Source organism: Charadrius vociferus, unplaced genomic scaffold (genome assembly GCF_000708025.1).
Source record: "Charadrius vociferus isolate BGI_N301 unplaced genomic scaffold, ASM70802v2 scaffold262, whole genome shotgun sequence".
Classification (NCBI taxonomy): domain Eukaryota; kingdom Metazoa; phylum Chordata; class Aves; order Charadriiformes; family Charadriidae; genus Charadrius; species Charadrius vociferus.
Genome location: NW_009647218.1, coordinates 3848358 through 3863469, shown reverse-complemented (window position 1 = coordinate 3863469; position 15112 = coordinate 3848358). Strand labels below are relative to the sequence as shown.

The following is a 15112-nucleotide window of genomic DNA, read 5'->3' as shown; positions in this document are numbered from 1 at the left end:
GAAGATACTGAGCATCAGTAAGAAGTAAATAATGGTAAAACCTTTCACTTCTGCCTAAGCTCAGAAGTCTGTTATGTCACACAGGTTTCCATAAATTGTAACATTTCCTTTTTATTCTCTCTCTATTTTTTGCAAAGGTGGCATGAATATATACCCTATTGTTTATATTTGTTTTTATTTGTTTATCAGATGTTTTTTCTTGTTTTCTGACAAACAGAAAATCATGTCTTTAATTTCCAACATAAAAACCGTTTACCAATTCAATATATTGTGGAAGTAGAGATCAAATACATAGATGTGCCTTCATTAAAATTAAGCTATATCTCCTTTAAAATTATTTAAATTATTTAAAATTCTTATTTTAGATACATAACCTATTAAAGTCTAAGCAGTTTATTGTATGATGTGCAAGTCAAATGATGACCTCCCAGAAATTTTTAAAACATCTGTTTAATTCTCACCAGTAATGAACAGTTTTGGAATTGCCTTTGTATTAGGAAAATTAAGAGTATTTTTTAGAAGCACATATATTATCTCCAATGCTCCAGAATAATAAACTCACTGAGAAATTTCATTATGCCTTTAAAGATAATTATTTTAGGATTGCGTTTTTCCAAACCTTCCATCAGAACTGATGTCCTATTTATTTGTATGTCCTGGATACCTGCATGTTTTAAGGAACTTCCAGTAATTTGTTGCATTAGATTTTGGGGCAAAAAATCTTTTTTGGGGGTAAAACGTTTTTTGGGTAAAAAAAATTTTACAGAACATTTGGCTTACTGCAGAAATCAGATGCCTTCTGTAACAATTCCATTTAAAGATGAACTGCGTACCAGAGCCACTGTAAAATGTGATTGAATTCCAGATACAAGAGCTGTACATAGCTTCGTATGAAACGGAGCAGAATAACCAATTTTAACATGTGGGCCAGAATTAGATGCTGTGCAGCTTGCAGGCTTTTTATATCAGTCACTTGAGGTGAAATGCCCTGCAGAACAGGTCAGCAGAGGACACGAGCACCTGCCATTGCGGCATTCTGCTCCCTTGGAATTACTGTGAACTTCATCAAAACCAAGGATTCTATGTAACTACTCAAGATTTCTTGGATTGTCTGTGCTACTCAATTTCGGATTATTATTAATTTTTTTTAGCTCATCATGTATTCAGGTGAAGTTCACTAAACTTTGCCAACCATATCCTGGGCTGCATCAAAAGAAGTGTGGCCAGCAGGTCAAGGGAGGTGATTCTGCCCCTCTACTCCACTCTCGTGAGACCCCACCTGGAGTACTGCGTCCAGCTCTGGAGTCCTCAACATGAGAAAGACATGGACCTGCTGGAGCGTGTCCAGAGGAGAGCCACAAGGGTGATGCAAGGGCTGGAGCACTTCTCCTATGAGGAGAGGCTGAGAGAGTTGAGGCTCTTCAGCCTGGAGACGAGGAGGCTCTGTGGAGATATTATTGCGGCCTTCCCGTACCTAAAGGGGGCCTACAGGAGCACTGGGGAAGGACTAGGGCATGTAGCGATAGGATGAAGGGGAATGGCTTTAAACTAGAAGAGGGCCGGTTTAGATTAAACATTAGGAAGAAGTTTTTCACTTTGAGGGTTGTAAGGCACTGGCACAGGTTGCCCAGAGAGGGTGTTGAGGCCCCATCCCTGGAGGAGTTCAAGGCCAGGCTGGACGTGGCCTTGGGCAACCTGGTCTAGTGGGAGGTATCCCTCCCACTAGGGTTGGAACACTAGGGGGGTTGGAACTCGATGATCTTCAAGGTCCTTTCCAACCTAAACCGTTCTATGATTCTATGAAACCTATATAAGGAGTTTTTATAGAGGGCACAACCGTTTACGAGAATAGATTAAGAAATGTCTCCACGTTAAATAGGAGTGGTTCACAGCATTTAAAGACTAGTCATTGGATCACATATTTAACTTGACTTAATTAGACTATTAGTAAAAGAACAAGTAATAGTAAAACCATATCTCTGCAAAATATGGAAAAGTGACTAAGGTAGTTACCATAGTGTGGGGCTGTGGGAGTTAATGTTTGTGCAAGAATGATGCTGGTTTATAATTAAAATATATTATTATGTTGTTATAGTAAGATATAAGATATTCTTCACTTACTTTACATTTTCTATGTTACAATAGTTTTACATCATAGAGTTTTAAAAAATGTGGTTTGTGTACGCTGGCCAAATTTGACTGAATGCAGCTGAGGAAATTAAGTGGCACAATATACTTAGTCCGGTCCCTTGAGACAGCCTTTTGTTAAATCTTGACTGAAATCCATAGAAGTAAATCAGCACCTTTCAGATGAGCTGCCAAGTCACAAATGTACTGTTTGCTATCACAACAATTGCCATGAACCATATTGATTGGGAGTTCAGATAAATGCCCTTTGCGTGACTTTGAGTAAGGAGCCACTTAGTCTGCTGCTTCACGAAGGGGGAAATCTCTTCAAAAACATTGTTTACTTGCAACAGTCGGCTTGTGCAGAGGTCTTCTATTTTAAGTAAGCCATAAAATGTTTTCTTGGACTATATAGGGGATCTTGATCACTTGATTTCCTGTCCACTTACGCCCGTCTGTGCTATGAATAGAAAAGATTTGGGGAATGGGTTTGTGACATGGCTCCCGTTTGCACTGCAAGCGGCTGGGTGTACTGAAGGCTTGAGCCACACAAGCATTGTGAGCTATGGTTGATACTAGATAAACTTATAGTCAGTTGTTCATACTGCTGTCCCTCAGCTCCTACAATCAAGAGCAATTAAAAGTCATCAACAGGCTTTGGCTTCTTCCCTGAATTTTCCAAAGGAACTTTTTTTTTTTTTTATTAGATGCAGTTTTCTTCATTGTGTCACTATACTGTAGAGAGGTGCAATGAAGAATCCTTCTGTTTATGGTCTTAGATAATGATATGTTTTTGCATGCTTCGCATTTTATTGGGATACTAGAGTATAGGTAGACTTACAGCCACAATAATTATCTGGAATTTTGTCTCTGAAGCTGACAGATTGGTGTGTTTCCTCCCCAGGCATTGAATGGTTTTGTATTAGTTGTTACGGCCGATGCTTTGGTTTTTTACGTCTCTTCTACTATCCAAGACTACTTGGGGTTCCAACAAGTAAGTTTATTTTTTCGTCTAATTTTTGCAGGGGTTTTGCTTTATTTCAGAGGGCCTCACTGTTCATATTTAGGGTCTGATATTTTGTATAATAAGAATCTCAATTAGGTACTTTCAGTTGGATTACTTTGAAACCATATTACTTTTCTATCAGCTTACATAGCTGAAAAAGGACCTCAGGCCAAGCACAACAGGAATATAATTTCCAAAGCTGCGTTAGGCAAGATAGGAAATTTTCACACTTAATTAGTCTTTACTGGAACAACTGTTTGAAATTTATACTGTGGTGTTACTCAGTTTATGATGCCGAGTGAGACATAATTCAATGGGAAGGTCATTATTTTAATAGAAACCTTTCATACAAAATTAATTCCATATGCATTGGGGTTTTAAGTATCAACCGAGTGATTTTAGTATTTTTAGAATTTTAGTGTTCTCTTGCTTGTATTTATTTGTTTACTTATTTATTTCAAAACGATCATTTGTTATTTACATTTTATGGTGCAGATCACATATGGTTAACTTTCTTGGGCTTGCAAGCCAGGTAGCAAGGTAGTAAAGACCAAGACCCAGTGGGCCCACGTTGCCTTCCTTAGAGAACTCCTGGGATTAGTTTGTTAAGATGACAGAAGCTTAGTTTTAGTTACCGATTTATATCTTTGGGTACTAGATGATGATAGATTCAGTTGCTGTCTAAAAATAGAGGGAAACTCTGAGTGGTCTGCAATTTCAGCTAACTGATAAGAGACTGGGAAATGTTTGTGTAAAAGAAAGTATTCCAAACAAAACATTGTTATTCCTGGGGTTACAGATTCTTTCGGTGTTGTTGGGGAATGAAGAAAAAAGCTTGGAAAACAAATTTGGCATAAAATTTGTATAGTAATGCCAATTAATCAAGTATATGATATAGAAGTGAAGTCTTAACTTTAAGACTGGGTGTGACTGTATTCTTCTCTGTGCTGCTAAAAATTGTTTCGTGAAGCTTTGCCACGTGTATGCAAATGCATGTTTTTATGCCCAAGCAAAATGGATTTTGCTGTATTTGTAGCAGTGTTGTCAACCAGACAGGTTATATCATATTGTCGTATAAGTTTCTTATTCCCACCTTTTTCCTTTTTGTACGTAGTCTGATATTATACACCAGAGTGTGTTTGAATTGATTCACACAGAAGACAGACCTGAGTTTCAACGACAGCTACACTGGGCATTAAATCCTGCCCAGTCTGCAGATTCTGGACCAAGTGTACAAGGTGAGAATACAGCCGACTGATGTGTTTGCCTGTCTGATTAGTTGGGTTTTTTTAATTTGTGTATGTAAAAAAGTTTAGATTCTTTTACATGAACAAAGGAAGGAATAACATCTTTAATACCTATTTGAATTTTATGGATATGTTTAACGAACAGTGGAAATTACTATTTTTTGCACTTTAAATAAGCACTGCTATTCTTAGCGCAGCACCATTAAAATACTAATTTTGCTTTAAATTGGAAGACTTTAATTTGGAGCATAAATGACTGAATGTCTCGCATGTCTGATCAGTAGTCCTGTGGTAAATAGCAAAGCAGGTAATCCCACACGTTTGTGTTGCAAACAGGGCAGTCAGAAGTGGACAGTTTCTTTTGGTCACGCAAAAAATGAGGAAGTTTGATTTTTTTGTGTTCGCCCTCAATTATACGTCTCATCTTTAATCACTGTTTGAACGAGAAAGTGATTTCTCTGAAGTAATGATCTCTCTTTTATATCTGCTACTCCTGGTTACAGATCATAACCCCAAATTTATTAGCTTAGGAAGGCCAGCGGACAATTGTGTATACCATAGCTTCTTTAAGCTCTTCAGGCTGGTAGGTCCATTCCATGACTAAGAACGTGCTAGTTACAGTGTTAATATATGGAATAGTGCATTCTTGGTTGTGGAAGAGTTTTACTCTTCCACATCTGTCACTGTTATGTGGAGGCTGCCACACAGACCACTACTTCCCTTGGGAGTAAAAGTGAACGAGGAATAAAAGATTAAATAGATGATCCTTTAAGACCAAGTAGTATGCTTGTTAGAGCATCAGATTGTCACATGTTATTGACTGATGCTTAAGTGACCTGCTATATTGAGAAACACGTTGCTTACATATCAGTCCAGGGATGTGTTGGTACAGATAGTTACGTGTAATATGGGAAGCATATGCTGGCTTGATAACAAATGTGCTGAGACAACTGTAATGCTCCATTTTGCACAACAATTGTTAAAACGCGTAGGTAAAGTTCTATGTTACTCTAAGTTACCTGGTTCTAGATAAATTTTTTTAATCCAGAAATATTCCATATTATTTTTTAATAAATCTCTTATTCATAAAGCAACTTGATTTTAGTTTCCCATTTAATATTTTATAGTATGGAAATGCCATAATTTGATAGAGAAATATAAAAACAGCAAATGTTATTTACTTGTTTGACTCACAGCTCAGTATATTTCAGCTTTGCATTTAGTGGTCAACATTGTTATATCATCTGTGGATCAATCTACACAATCCAATGGAAAACATGCTACAGAACTAGTTAATATTGCAATTTGGTATAGCAAACAGCTGCTGGCACTCAGAAACCAGCTTTTTATGTGGTGCCTTACTGTTTGCTTTAGGGTGAAATGGTGTTCTGTAGCGCTTAAGCAAGTGCGTATGAATTTGCAAAAGGTTGTGTGTGAAAAGTACGATGCCAGTTTGACTTGGCATCAGATTTGACTGAATGATGGGAAGTGCTGAGCAGGATTGCAAACAATCGTTTGTTTTATATCTTGTGTTCCTAGCTTACTAAAAGCTGCTAATTATTTTTGGGCCTCAAGTAGCATAAAATATTTGGACACTGAGGATTTTTAAACTGAATTGAGATTTATAACAACGGATAAAGCTGTGATCATAAGGGTCCCCCTCCATTTTTGTTAATGCTATCTGAATGTATTAAAAAGGAAATTGATTAAATTATGTAGATATTTATATATGTACATATTATTGTGCTCAGGCTTAACCACAGATTCCAGTCTGTTTCTGGGAACTTACTCTGCTTCAGTAAGCCTGGACTGGTTGTTTCTCTCTCAATACTCTTCTGCACCCCTAGACCACTGGTTTCTTCCTCAGCTGTTTCCCAGCTTCCCAGCCACTCCTCCCAGTCCTGTCATGTTCCCAGAGAAGTTTGCAAAATTCTGATTTTTTTCAGTCCCAAATATCTGCTTTGGGGCCTTAAATCTGGGTTATGTTTTAAAGTTTGCTTGCTGTGGAACCATGTATGGTCTTGAGCTCAAAGAGAAAGAAAAGGACTTAATGCACTGCATGTTTTTTACATCGCTCCATGGTGTTGATGAAATCTGGTGTGAGCTTCAGGAGGGATAAGGGTTCTACCCCCTGTAGTGTTAACTGGTAGTTTTTCTCCGGGGATTGCAAACACTCTGTATCATTCTTTGCCTTCTTACAGTGAGTCATTTCTCCAAGATCCTAGCACTAAAACCTCTCTGCCTCCTGTCTGCCTGGGAAAGTGCAGCAGTATCCCTTTCACAAACGTAGGAGGTTTGGGCTTGAAGTCCATTCTCTCCTGCTTTGAGTTCTGTTCCCCTGCTCTTATGAGTGAGACTGTGTTGCTTCTTCCACTAAAGCTTTGTTTGCTCTTGGGAATGGCCTGTTTTACTAGGGAAGTTGACAGACACTTGAGAGAACCCAAATAAGATACCTGCATTCAAAAGCACCTGCATTCAAATGCTCTGTATTTACCAGAAGAATAACACTGAGATGCTCCTGTGGCAGAGATGCTGAAGGGCATGCCTGCCAGTGCCAAGAATGCCAGCAGAAAGCCTTGCACTGCTTATTACCGGGTTACACTCGGTAGGCACTCCTCAGCCAGAAGATTTATCTGAGTTGGAGGACTTAATCAGAGCCCTTCGAGGAGCCTGCTACTGACGAGTCAAGTGCCCCCCTACACCCCACACCAAGAAGTTGTCCATAGTGTCATTAATCTCCGTGAAAGAATCGGCTGAACACACACAGGGACTTTAATGCACCCAAAACTACACTCCTGCCTGGCCAGCGGCTCTTCCAGTCAGGTCTTCTGACAATAGCCAACTGTTGGTACCAATTTTCTTTCGGCCTCACAAGCTGGCATCTTTCTCAGTAGTAGCTGGTCTTACAGGAATAAAGTTGTGGCAATAGAAAAGGAACACAAATATTGGGATTGCTTGGGAAAAAAAGTATTTTAGTGGCTTCCTTGGTGCTGAAACTTGTGAAACACAAATGTTTATATAGGCAGTGTATTAATCTTTTTGAGGAGACCTTGAGTAATGTATATGCAGGGATTCTCAAGGATGTCAGAGTCGGCATGATGAGTTGGGATTTGCAATCTCTTTCTTTGCCCTTTCTTCATAATCATTACTTTTTCAGAAAGCATCTAACCCATTTCGGCACCTCTTGGAGAAGCCCTGCCTCAGAAGCATTGAAAATTCTCACCAGCAATTAGGCAATTAAGAAAAAAAAATCATCTGCAGCAGTAGGAATTAAGTTTGCTTGTGTCTGTTAAGAACCATATCTGTGGGAATTCGTTATTTTCTAATATCAAAGTTAAGTGGTAACTATCCTGGACCAGAAGCGTCTGAGTTTCTGTACCTGTGGGATCAGCTCATAGTGGTGGCTTTGGCCGATACACAGTTCTGCAGATGACTGTCATTTCAGATTATCCCTTTTCATACACACTATCAGATAAGGGCCTTTTTCTTTTTCTCCATACCTTGAAGTTTGTTCAGCAAAAATTGTCCTTGCATAGCAGTTCTTTTAAGAAAACAAAAGTATCTCCTGATTTTATCTGAAAAGATGGATTACTCAGCATGCTTCTTGGATTTATATGGCCTTAGGTTGCAAGGCCTCTTAGTGAAGCATCAGCAACCTCGTTTGACTCCAGTTCAATCCCTTGAATTAATAGGAGATTAAATTGGACTGGCTTTTACTGTTGATTTGTTTTCCTTTGGGTTTGATTCACCATTGTAAAACCCACCTAGCCTATCTGTAAGTTTTTCCAGCTGTCCAAGAGACAGAATTATGTTCCAGAGAGCGTAATGTGGTGTGTGATTAAGTGACATGCTCTCCCTGACGTCATCTCCAAGTCTGGAAGATCAATATGGGTTCTTTCTTCAAATCTGTGTTCTTTTGTCTCTACACAGCAATCAGTTCCCTCAGGGTATATGGACTGTTTTTTAAATTACAAAATACTTAACACTCTAAAATAGCATTTTACACTGTTTTTTCTTCATTTTCTGTGTGTGTGAATTCCAAGAGAATGACCAGTTTGTGATCTTTTTTTTTTTTTGTATGTATTACAAACAAGATCACTTTGCTAAATTTGCTGTGAGTAGACATGCTCTGGTATCTCTATATATGTAGTCTCATGCAGAACATATGTATTCTATCAGAAGTTTATTGATTTACCTTCTGTTTTTACTTTATCTTCCAAATGTTTAAGTCTGTTTTCTAAATGCCACTTAGCAGCAAATACTTGTCCTGACGTGGCAGAAGAATATTGTGTTGTTATTCCAGTTGTGAGTCATGTTTTTGAGTCTTTTTTTTTTTAAATAAACAAGCAAACAAAACCTACAAAACACAAGTGCTCCAGGTTCCTCTGGAGAGGTAACTATGGTGTTTTTTTGATCAAGACAGACCAGATGCATTTTCACTATTTGGTAGGGTTTTTTCGCATCCATTAGAGAAAGTACTCACATTGATGTATTGTGGTGGTTCCCTAAAGATGCTTCTTTTTATTTTTTGCTAGGGCTTTCACCTGGCTGTCTGGAAAGTAACAGTTTCAGGGTTTGATACAATCTACTGAACTTTCGAATACTCAGTTCCTCTAGTTACTATGCCTTTCGCAGATGCTGCCATTGCAGAAATGTGGGTGTGCTCTCTGCTGAGAACTCTGCTCTCTACAACTGATCAGAATCTAGATTGCTTACAAACATAATGAATAAATTAAAAAAAAAAAAACAAAACACAACCAAACCAAAACACCGAAACCCACCACTTTAAATTGCATGCAGTTTTCAAATACCATAGCCTGTACAACGTAATCCCATCAGAAGAACTGATACTTCACTTAGTGTTATAATCAGTATAGGTTGTGAGGATGTTTCCAGTTTACATTGTTCTTGCTCAGGTCATGACCTAAGGCTTTGTTTATGAGACGGAAAATGATTTGTTATAGATAGCCTTCACTAGGTGTTCTTCTAAAAATAATCGTTATAAATAATCCTTTCCTGTAGGAGATAATGGCTTTTCACAGCCAGCAACCTATTATAACCCAGACCAACTTCCTCCAGAGAACTCTTCCTTTATGGAAAGGAATTTCATCTGCAGGTTACGATGCCTCCTGGATAATTCATCTGGGTTCCTGGTGAGTATGGAGTTATGTAAAAATTTCCACACATGCTTGCAAGTTCGAAATCTGAATTACCCTTACAATATGTACAGCAACTCACTTTATTTGTTAAGTCTCCATAGAGATCTGAGCTGCTTGAACCAGTATGTTTCAGTTAGTGATACTAAATGTGTCCCCTTCAACACGTTGTTACAACCAGGCGCAAGTTCTTTCATTTCTCATGGCTCAGTTTCCTCAGTGAAATGCGAATAAGCATCTGCTTTTGTAAAGTATTGTGTCATTTGCAGATAAAAAAGCATTACAAAGATTATTTTCTGTTGGGTATTTTGAGATGTAATAAGCCATAATAACTAACAGAACCATAGTTTTCCCTTACTTGGGAATGTCTGTGTTTGCTCTTTTTGATACATTTATTTGTTTGCCAATGCTGTAGATTTTAAAAGAAATACGGGTTTATCACCCTGTGGGTGACTTCTTACAAATAGGATTGTTTATATATGATTTTGCAGTTGTACATATTTGCATACTTTATACTAAAGACTGACAGAAGTGCAATGTTATGTTAGTTGTATATACTTATAGTGCCATGTTCATCAGAGTATTAGAAGATCCAATTTGCATTTGCTATTACATGTCTAGGTTTGTTTCTTTTACAAAACAACCTTCCTATTAGTTCTTTTTCAAGTGAGTTTATTAGTAGATCTCAAAGTGAAGTGCTCAGGGGTATAACAACAGTATTCTGTACTTGTTAGCTAACTTCTGTGTATGCTGTGCTACAAAGCTTGAATCTGAAGGGTCTTAAAAAAAAATAAATCCACATTTTACATCATAACAGAAATATCTTACTCTTAGATATCTCCAACGTATAACAATTACTTTTTTCCTCATCCTAAGGCCATGAATTTTCAAGGACGATTAAAGTTTCTCCATGGACAAAACAAGAAAGGGAAGGATGGTGCTACTTTGTCTCCTCAGCTTGCTCTGTTTGCAGTAGCTACTCCCCTGCAGCCACCATCTATCCTTGAGATACGAACCAAAAACTTCATCTTCAGAACGAAACACAAACTGGATTTCACACCTACTGGCTGTGACGCAAAGTAGGTATAAATTATTCTGCATAATGCTCTACTTATTTGCTGATGAGACAAGTTTCAGTATAAAGCTGTTTCAGTCAATACTGATGGTTGTTTAGGAACTGTTAGGATTTTTTTCTTCAGCCCTGCTGAAAGAGAAAAAGGAGAAATGGGATTGTCACAGTGTACTACTTTGAAAGGGCATGTTGCTTTTTGACTCACAGTCATTAAAAAACCAAACCACACATCTCCCCCCCCAAAAAAAAACCAAACCAAAACAAACAAAAGAAAAACCCAAAAGACAAAATACTAATGAATTAGGGAAGAAGAAAAGTTTAATGTTTAAATCTGGTTGAAATTTGGTTTTAGAACTGATAGAACAAGTGTTTCATTTTGTTCTACATGCGTATTTTGTCCTTCAGTTCAAATAGATGTAAAATACAATGGAAATGTTATTTACTTCAAAATAAACAAATGAAATCCTTTTTTATACTATGACTTTTACCCATTTCCAAACCATTATTTTCCTTATATAAAAACTGGAAACACTATTGCATTACTAGATGAACATAATGTAACTATGCATCAACATGGCAAGAAGCCCATTAAGATGCTTCTTTATCAAAAAAGGCCTCTGACCTCCTTCCCCTCCCTCCTGTTTTTGACTGATAACGCTTTCAGCTTTCAGATTCATGTTCGGTGGAATATCTTGTGGATTTCCATGCCTATTTATAAAATAACGTAGAGTGAAATTACTTACTATTCTGTCTACTGATAAACCAAAATGTTTTTCTTGGGTTCTGTAAACTGATATGAGGAAATGTTAACAAAATGTTAACACAGGCTTTTCTTTCGTCTGATTTTTTTTTTCCCCTAATGCTTCACTTGAAACCTTCAATTTTTGTCACGATTTACGTTTTTGCATATATTGTTCCCCATCACTACTTTTTCATATTTTTTTCCCGCTCTATTTTTGGATCTCCATTTCTTTGTTCCAAATCCTGTTTCGGTCTCTTTAACTATTTCATTCTATCCTGTATTTCATAGTGCTCACACAAAGGCTGTTAAGTTCTTCATCTCCCTGACCTCTAGTAAAGTACTCTAATTTTATCTACTAGAGTCAAACATGACTCTATTGCCACTCCTCCTCTGAGGCATATCTTAGAAAGGGAAAGCTTAAATGCAAACACAGGGTACTCAAACCACTCAAAGCAAAAAGCATAGTTCTGACATATGCCCTGTTTTGAATTTTAAGCTACCAAAAATACTAATTTAGGCAAGAAGTTTTAGATAACTAAAGTTAAGACCCTACTTAATTCTACATGCAAGCACTTAGAGGTAAATGCTATGAAATAGGGTGAGGCAAACAGTGTCTTTCATTGCAACAAATGGGAGCTGCCTGCTATAAATAAGTTCAAAAGTATGGAATTAAGAGTCTAGCTGGACTGTAGAAATGCCCATCTTTTTTTAATGATCTAAGAATTTTGTGAACCTCGTTCTAGTCACTGAAGGCAACTTGGGGGGACTAGTAAAAATTTTATAATTTGTTGACTGTATTTTTTTATTAGAACGGTCATGCTTCCGCATACAATTGATATTGCAAAAAAATGTAGTTAGCATTTACGTCTGAAATGTTCTAGCCATAATTAACTTGCTTGGCATTCGTTCTGTGAGTTGGTTCATCAGCAGTGTTGCAATTTTTTGGTTTTACTTTCCAGAGGAAAAATCGTCCTGGGATACACCGAAGCAGAGCTGTGTATGAGAGGAACAGGATACCAGTTTGTTCATGCAGCTGATATGCTTTATTGTGCTGAAAATCACGTCCGAAGTAAGCTTCATTCCCTAAGAAAGGCTGAAAAATCAAAGCATGGATTATATTCATACTGCAAAAATACTATGAAGTACTCTTCAAAAAAAAAAAGTGGTCGTTAACAAAACACTATTCATTTCATGTGATCTTTCCCTCTCTATAAAAACTTACACTGGGTGAAGAAATATTTAATATCCCTATCTAGACCATTTTAGGTTATATATTCCAATTTCTGTCACATCTTACTCTTCTTGCTTCATTCTCTGCTCAACCCAACTTCTGCTATTTCTACAACTTCCTTTGGGCAAAGGGACTGTTTCAAAGATAGCTTTCTTGTTACGAAGTTAAAGAAAGCATTTTCTTTTGATATCAGTGTAAGATTTTTAACAGAAATTAATCTGTAATTTAGCATGCTAGTGTCCTATAGGTTTCTGGGTTTGATTCTTGGCAGCTTGGTTTGGTTTAAGTAACAACTTAAGGAGAGAAGTATCATGTTTTGAGCTGAGGAAATAAGTATCAGCTATCTAATATGTAAATATTCAGCGCATTTCTTTCTTTACTTTTTTGTTAGCTGTAACATATTTGTCTTTGCAAATTACAGAAACATCTTCAGGATATTTTGGTGGTGCTTCTTTTCTACTAATTTCTCTTTTCTACTAATTTCTTTTGTCCCCTTATTTACAATAAAATAATCCCTCTCAGTAGGTTAGTTCTCAGGCTGCATTAAGCAGGTTTTCTGTTTCAGGTATAGTTCAGTCACAGTTGCCTATCAGTGGGGTTTTTTGTTAAGGAATAAGAAAGAAAGTAGTTCCAGAATAGATTGGGGTGAAACTTTGGTTTGAAATTTTGGTTTGAAACTTTGTCTTAAAACTGATTTTGCTCCATTTCTGATGCTAAGATAGAAAAGAAGTCTTATAGCAAAGATTATTTTTATTAGGATTCTTAAAGTTCCTTAATATTTTTGTATTTAATTTTTCTGTCTAGAAATGGAGTGTTTTCAGCAATGTACAACAAAAGCGTAGTATGTTTATCAAGCATTGCTAGTGAGACTGAAAAATAATGGCTTTTGAAGTACCTCTGCAATAACTAGTCAAAATGTGAACGAATTGGATTCAGAGCTAATGAGTTTTCTAATTTCTTAAGTAATAGTCACTTTTCAGATGTAAAAGACACTTAGGCTTTTGCCATTTACATGTTCTAGTATTTATTAATTTCTGTTCTTGCAGAAATAACAACTTCTCTGGAACAGGTTGCCCAGAGAGGTTGTTGAGGCCCCATCCCTGGAGGTGTTCAAGGCCAGGCTGGACGTGGCCTTGGGCAACCTGGTCTAGTGGGAGGTGTCCCTGCCCATGGCAGGGGGGTTGGAACTCGATGATCTTCAAGGTCCTTTCCAACCTAAACCATTCTATGATTGTATGAAATAATGGACCTATATAGGATGTTGCCATTCTGTAGTGGATATCTTACAATTACTTGCAGTTTTGGCTTTTATTTTACCGGTAAATTAAAGTACATCTTAAAGCGATCAATCATCCTGTTTCACTAGGAATACATTAGTGCCATACAGAAATTAGTGACTCAGAACATGAGATTTGTAAAATTGCTCTACAAATGGGATTACTTTCATGACATGCCAGATTATCCCATTTTTGTTCACTGGACAGTAAACTGTATGCTCACTCTTTAACTCTAGTGATGAAGACCGGTGAGAGTGGAATGACTGTATTTAGGCTTCTAACCAAAGAAAATCGATGGGCCTGGGTACAGGCAAATGCACGTCTTGTGTACAAAAATGGAAGACCGGATTACATCATTGCTACGCAAAGGCCTCTTACGTAAGTCATCACCACATAAAGCAGTATACTTGAAAAACTGAAAAATTTTGAGCTTGTTTGTATTCACAAAGGAAGTCTTTATTTTTAAATAACCCCCCTTTAAATCCTGAACTCCAAAAAGAAAAGCTCTTTCAGTTTGTGAACAAGCATTGAAAATAATTCTGATCTTTCAGTACTTATGTGGCATAGTCCTTTATATGTAAAACTTTAGACATTTTGATTTCATATGAAGAATAAGAACAGTGGTACAAGCACCAAGTTACTCCGTACAACCTATTTTTAGTTCAGTATCCCTATTAGCAAAAATTATGAAATCCAACTGCAGTTGTGTAAAAGAAACAACAGATAACATAAAGAAATTAAGTCCTTTATGGTGCTGAACTAAATTCTACATAATATGGAATTCAGCATTATTATACAGGCTTTTGCTAAGGAGTCTGTAAAATGGAGAAAAAGGGATATTTCAGTATTGAAGTATTCATTTACTTGCTATGCCAAGAAAAACATAATGCAAACAAAGTCCACTTATTTTCATTTGAGCTCATAATGCACAGAAAATGATGTATGCTATCTAGATTTAATTACAAATGTAATATGTAAAGGTGGTATTACAGTCATAAGCTCCTTATTTCATAATCTGTCTCTTGATTTAACTCAACCAAGTTGAGCTGGAATAGCAGGGAATTTGAAAAATGCCTACAAATAGAATAGTTCTTTTTTTTTTTAATATTAATGCCAGGGGACAAAATAATTACAGTAACTGTTTTGTACTGCAGTATTATGCTATATATATGATTTATTTTCAGAGATGAAGAAGGGGCAGAACATCTACGGAAGCGTAACATGAAGTTGCCCTTCATGTTTGCCACTGGTGAG

The 15112-nt window shown here is 37.0% G+C and overlaps 1 protein-coding gene across 1 annotated transcript in view; it reads left to right on the top strand.

The window, feature by feature from the left end:
- The window catches only part of AHR (aryl hydrocarbon receptor), a 56702-nt gene that overhangs the window by 35456 nt on the left and 6134 nt on the right, over positions 1–15112 (top strand). The window contains 7 exon segments of the mRNA XM_009879566.1: positions 3032–3121; positions 4248–4371; positions 9403–9533; positions 10413–10615; positions 12310–12419; positions 14095–14236; positions 15043–15110. Coding sequence (XP_009877868.1) covers positions 3032–3121; positions 4248–4371; positions 9403–9533; positions 10413–10615; positions 12310–12419; positions 14095–14236; positions 15043–15110 — 868 coding nt within the window.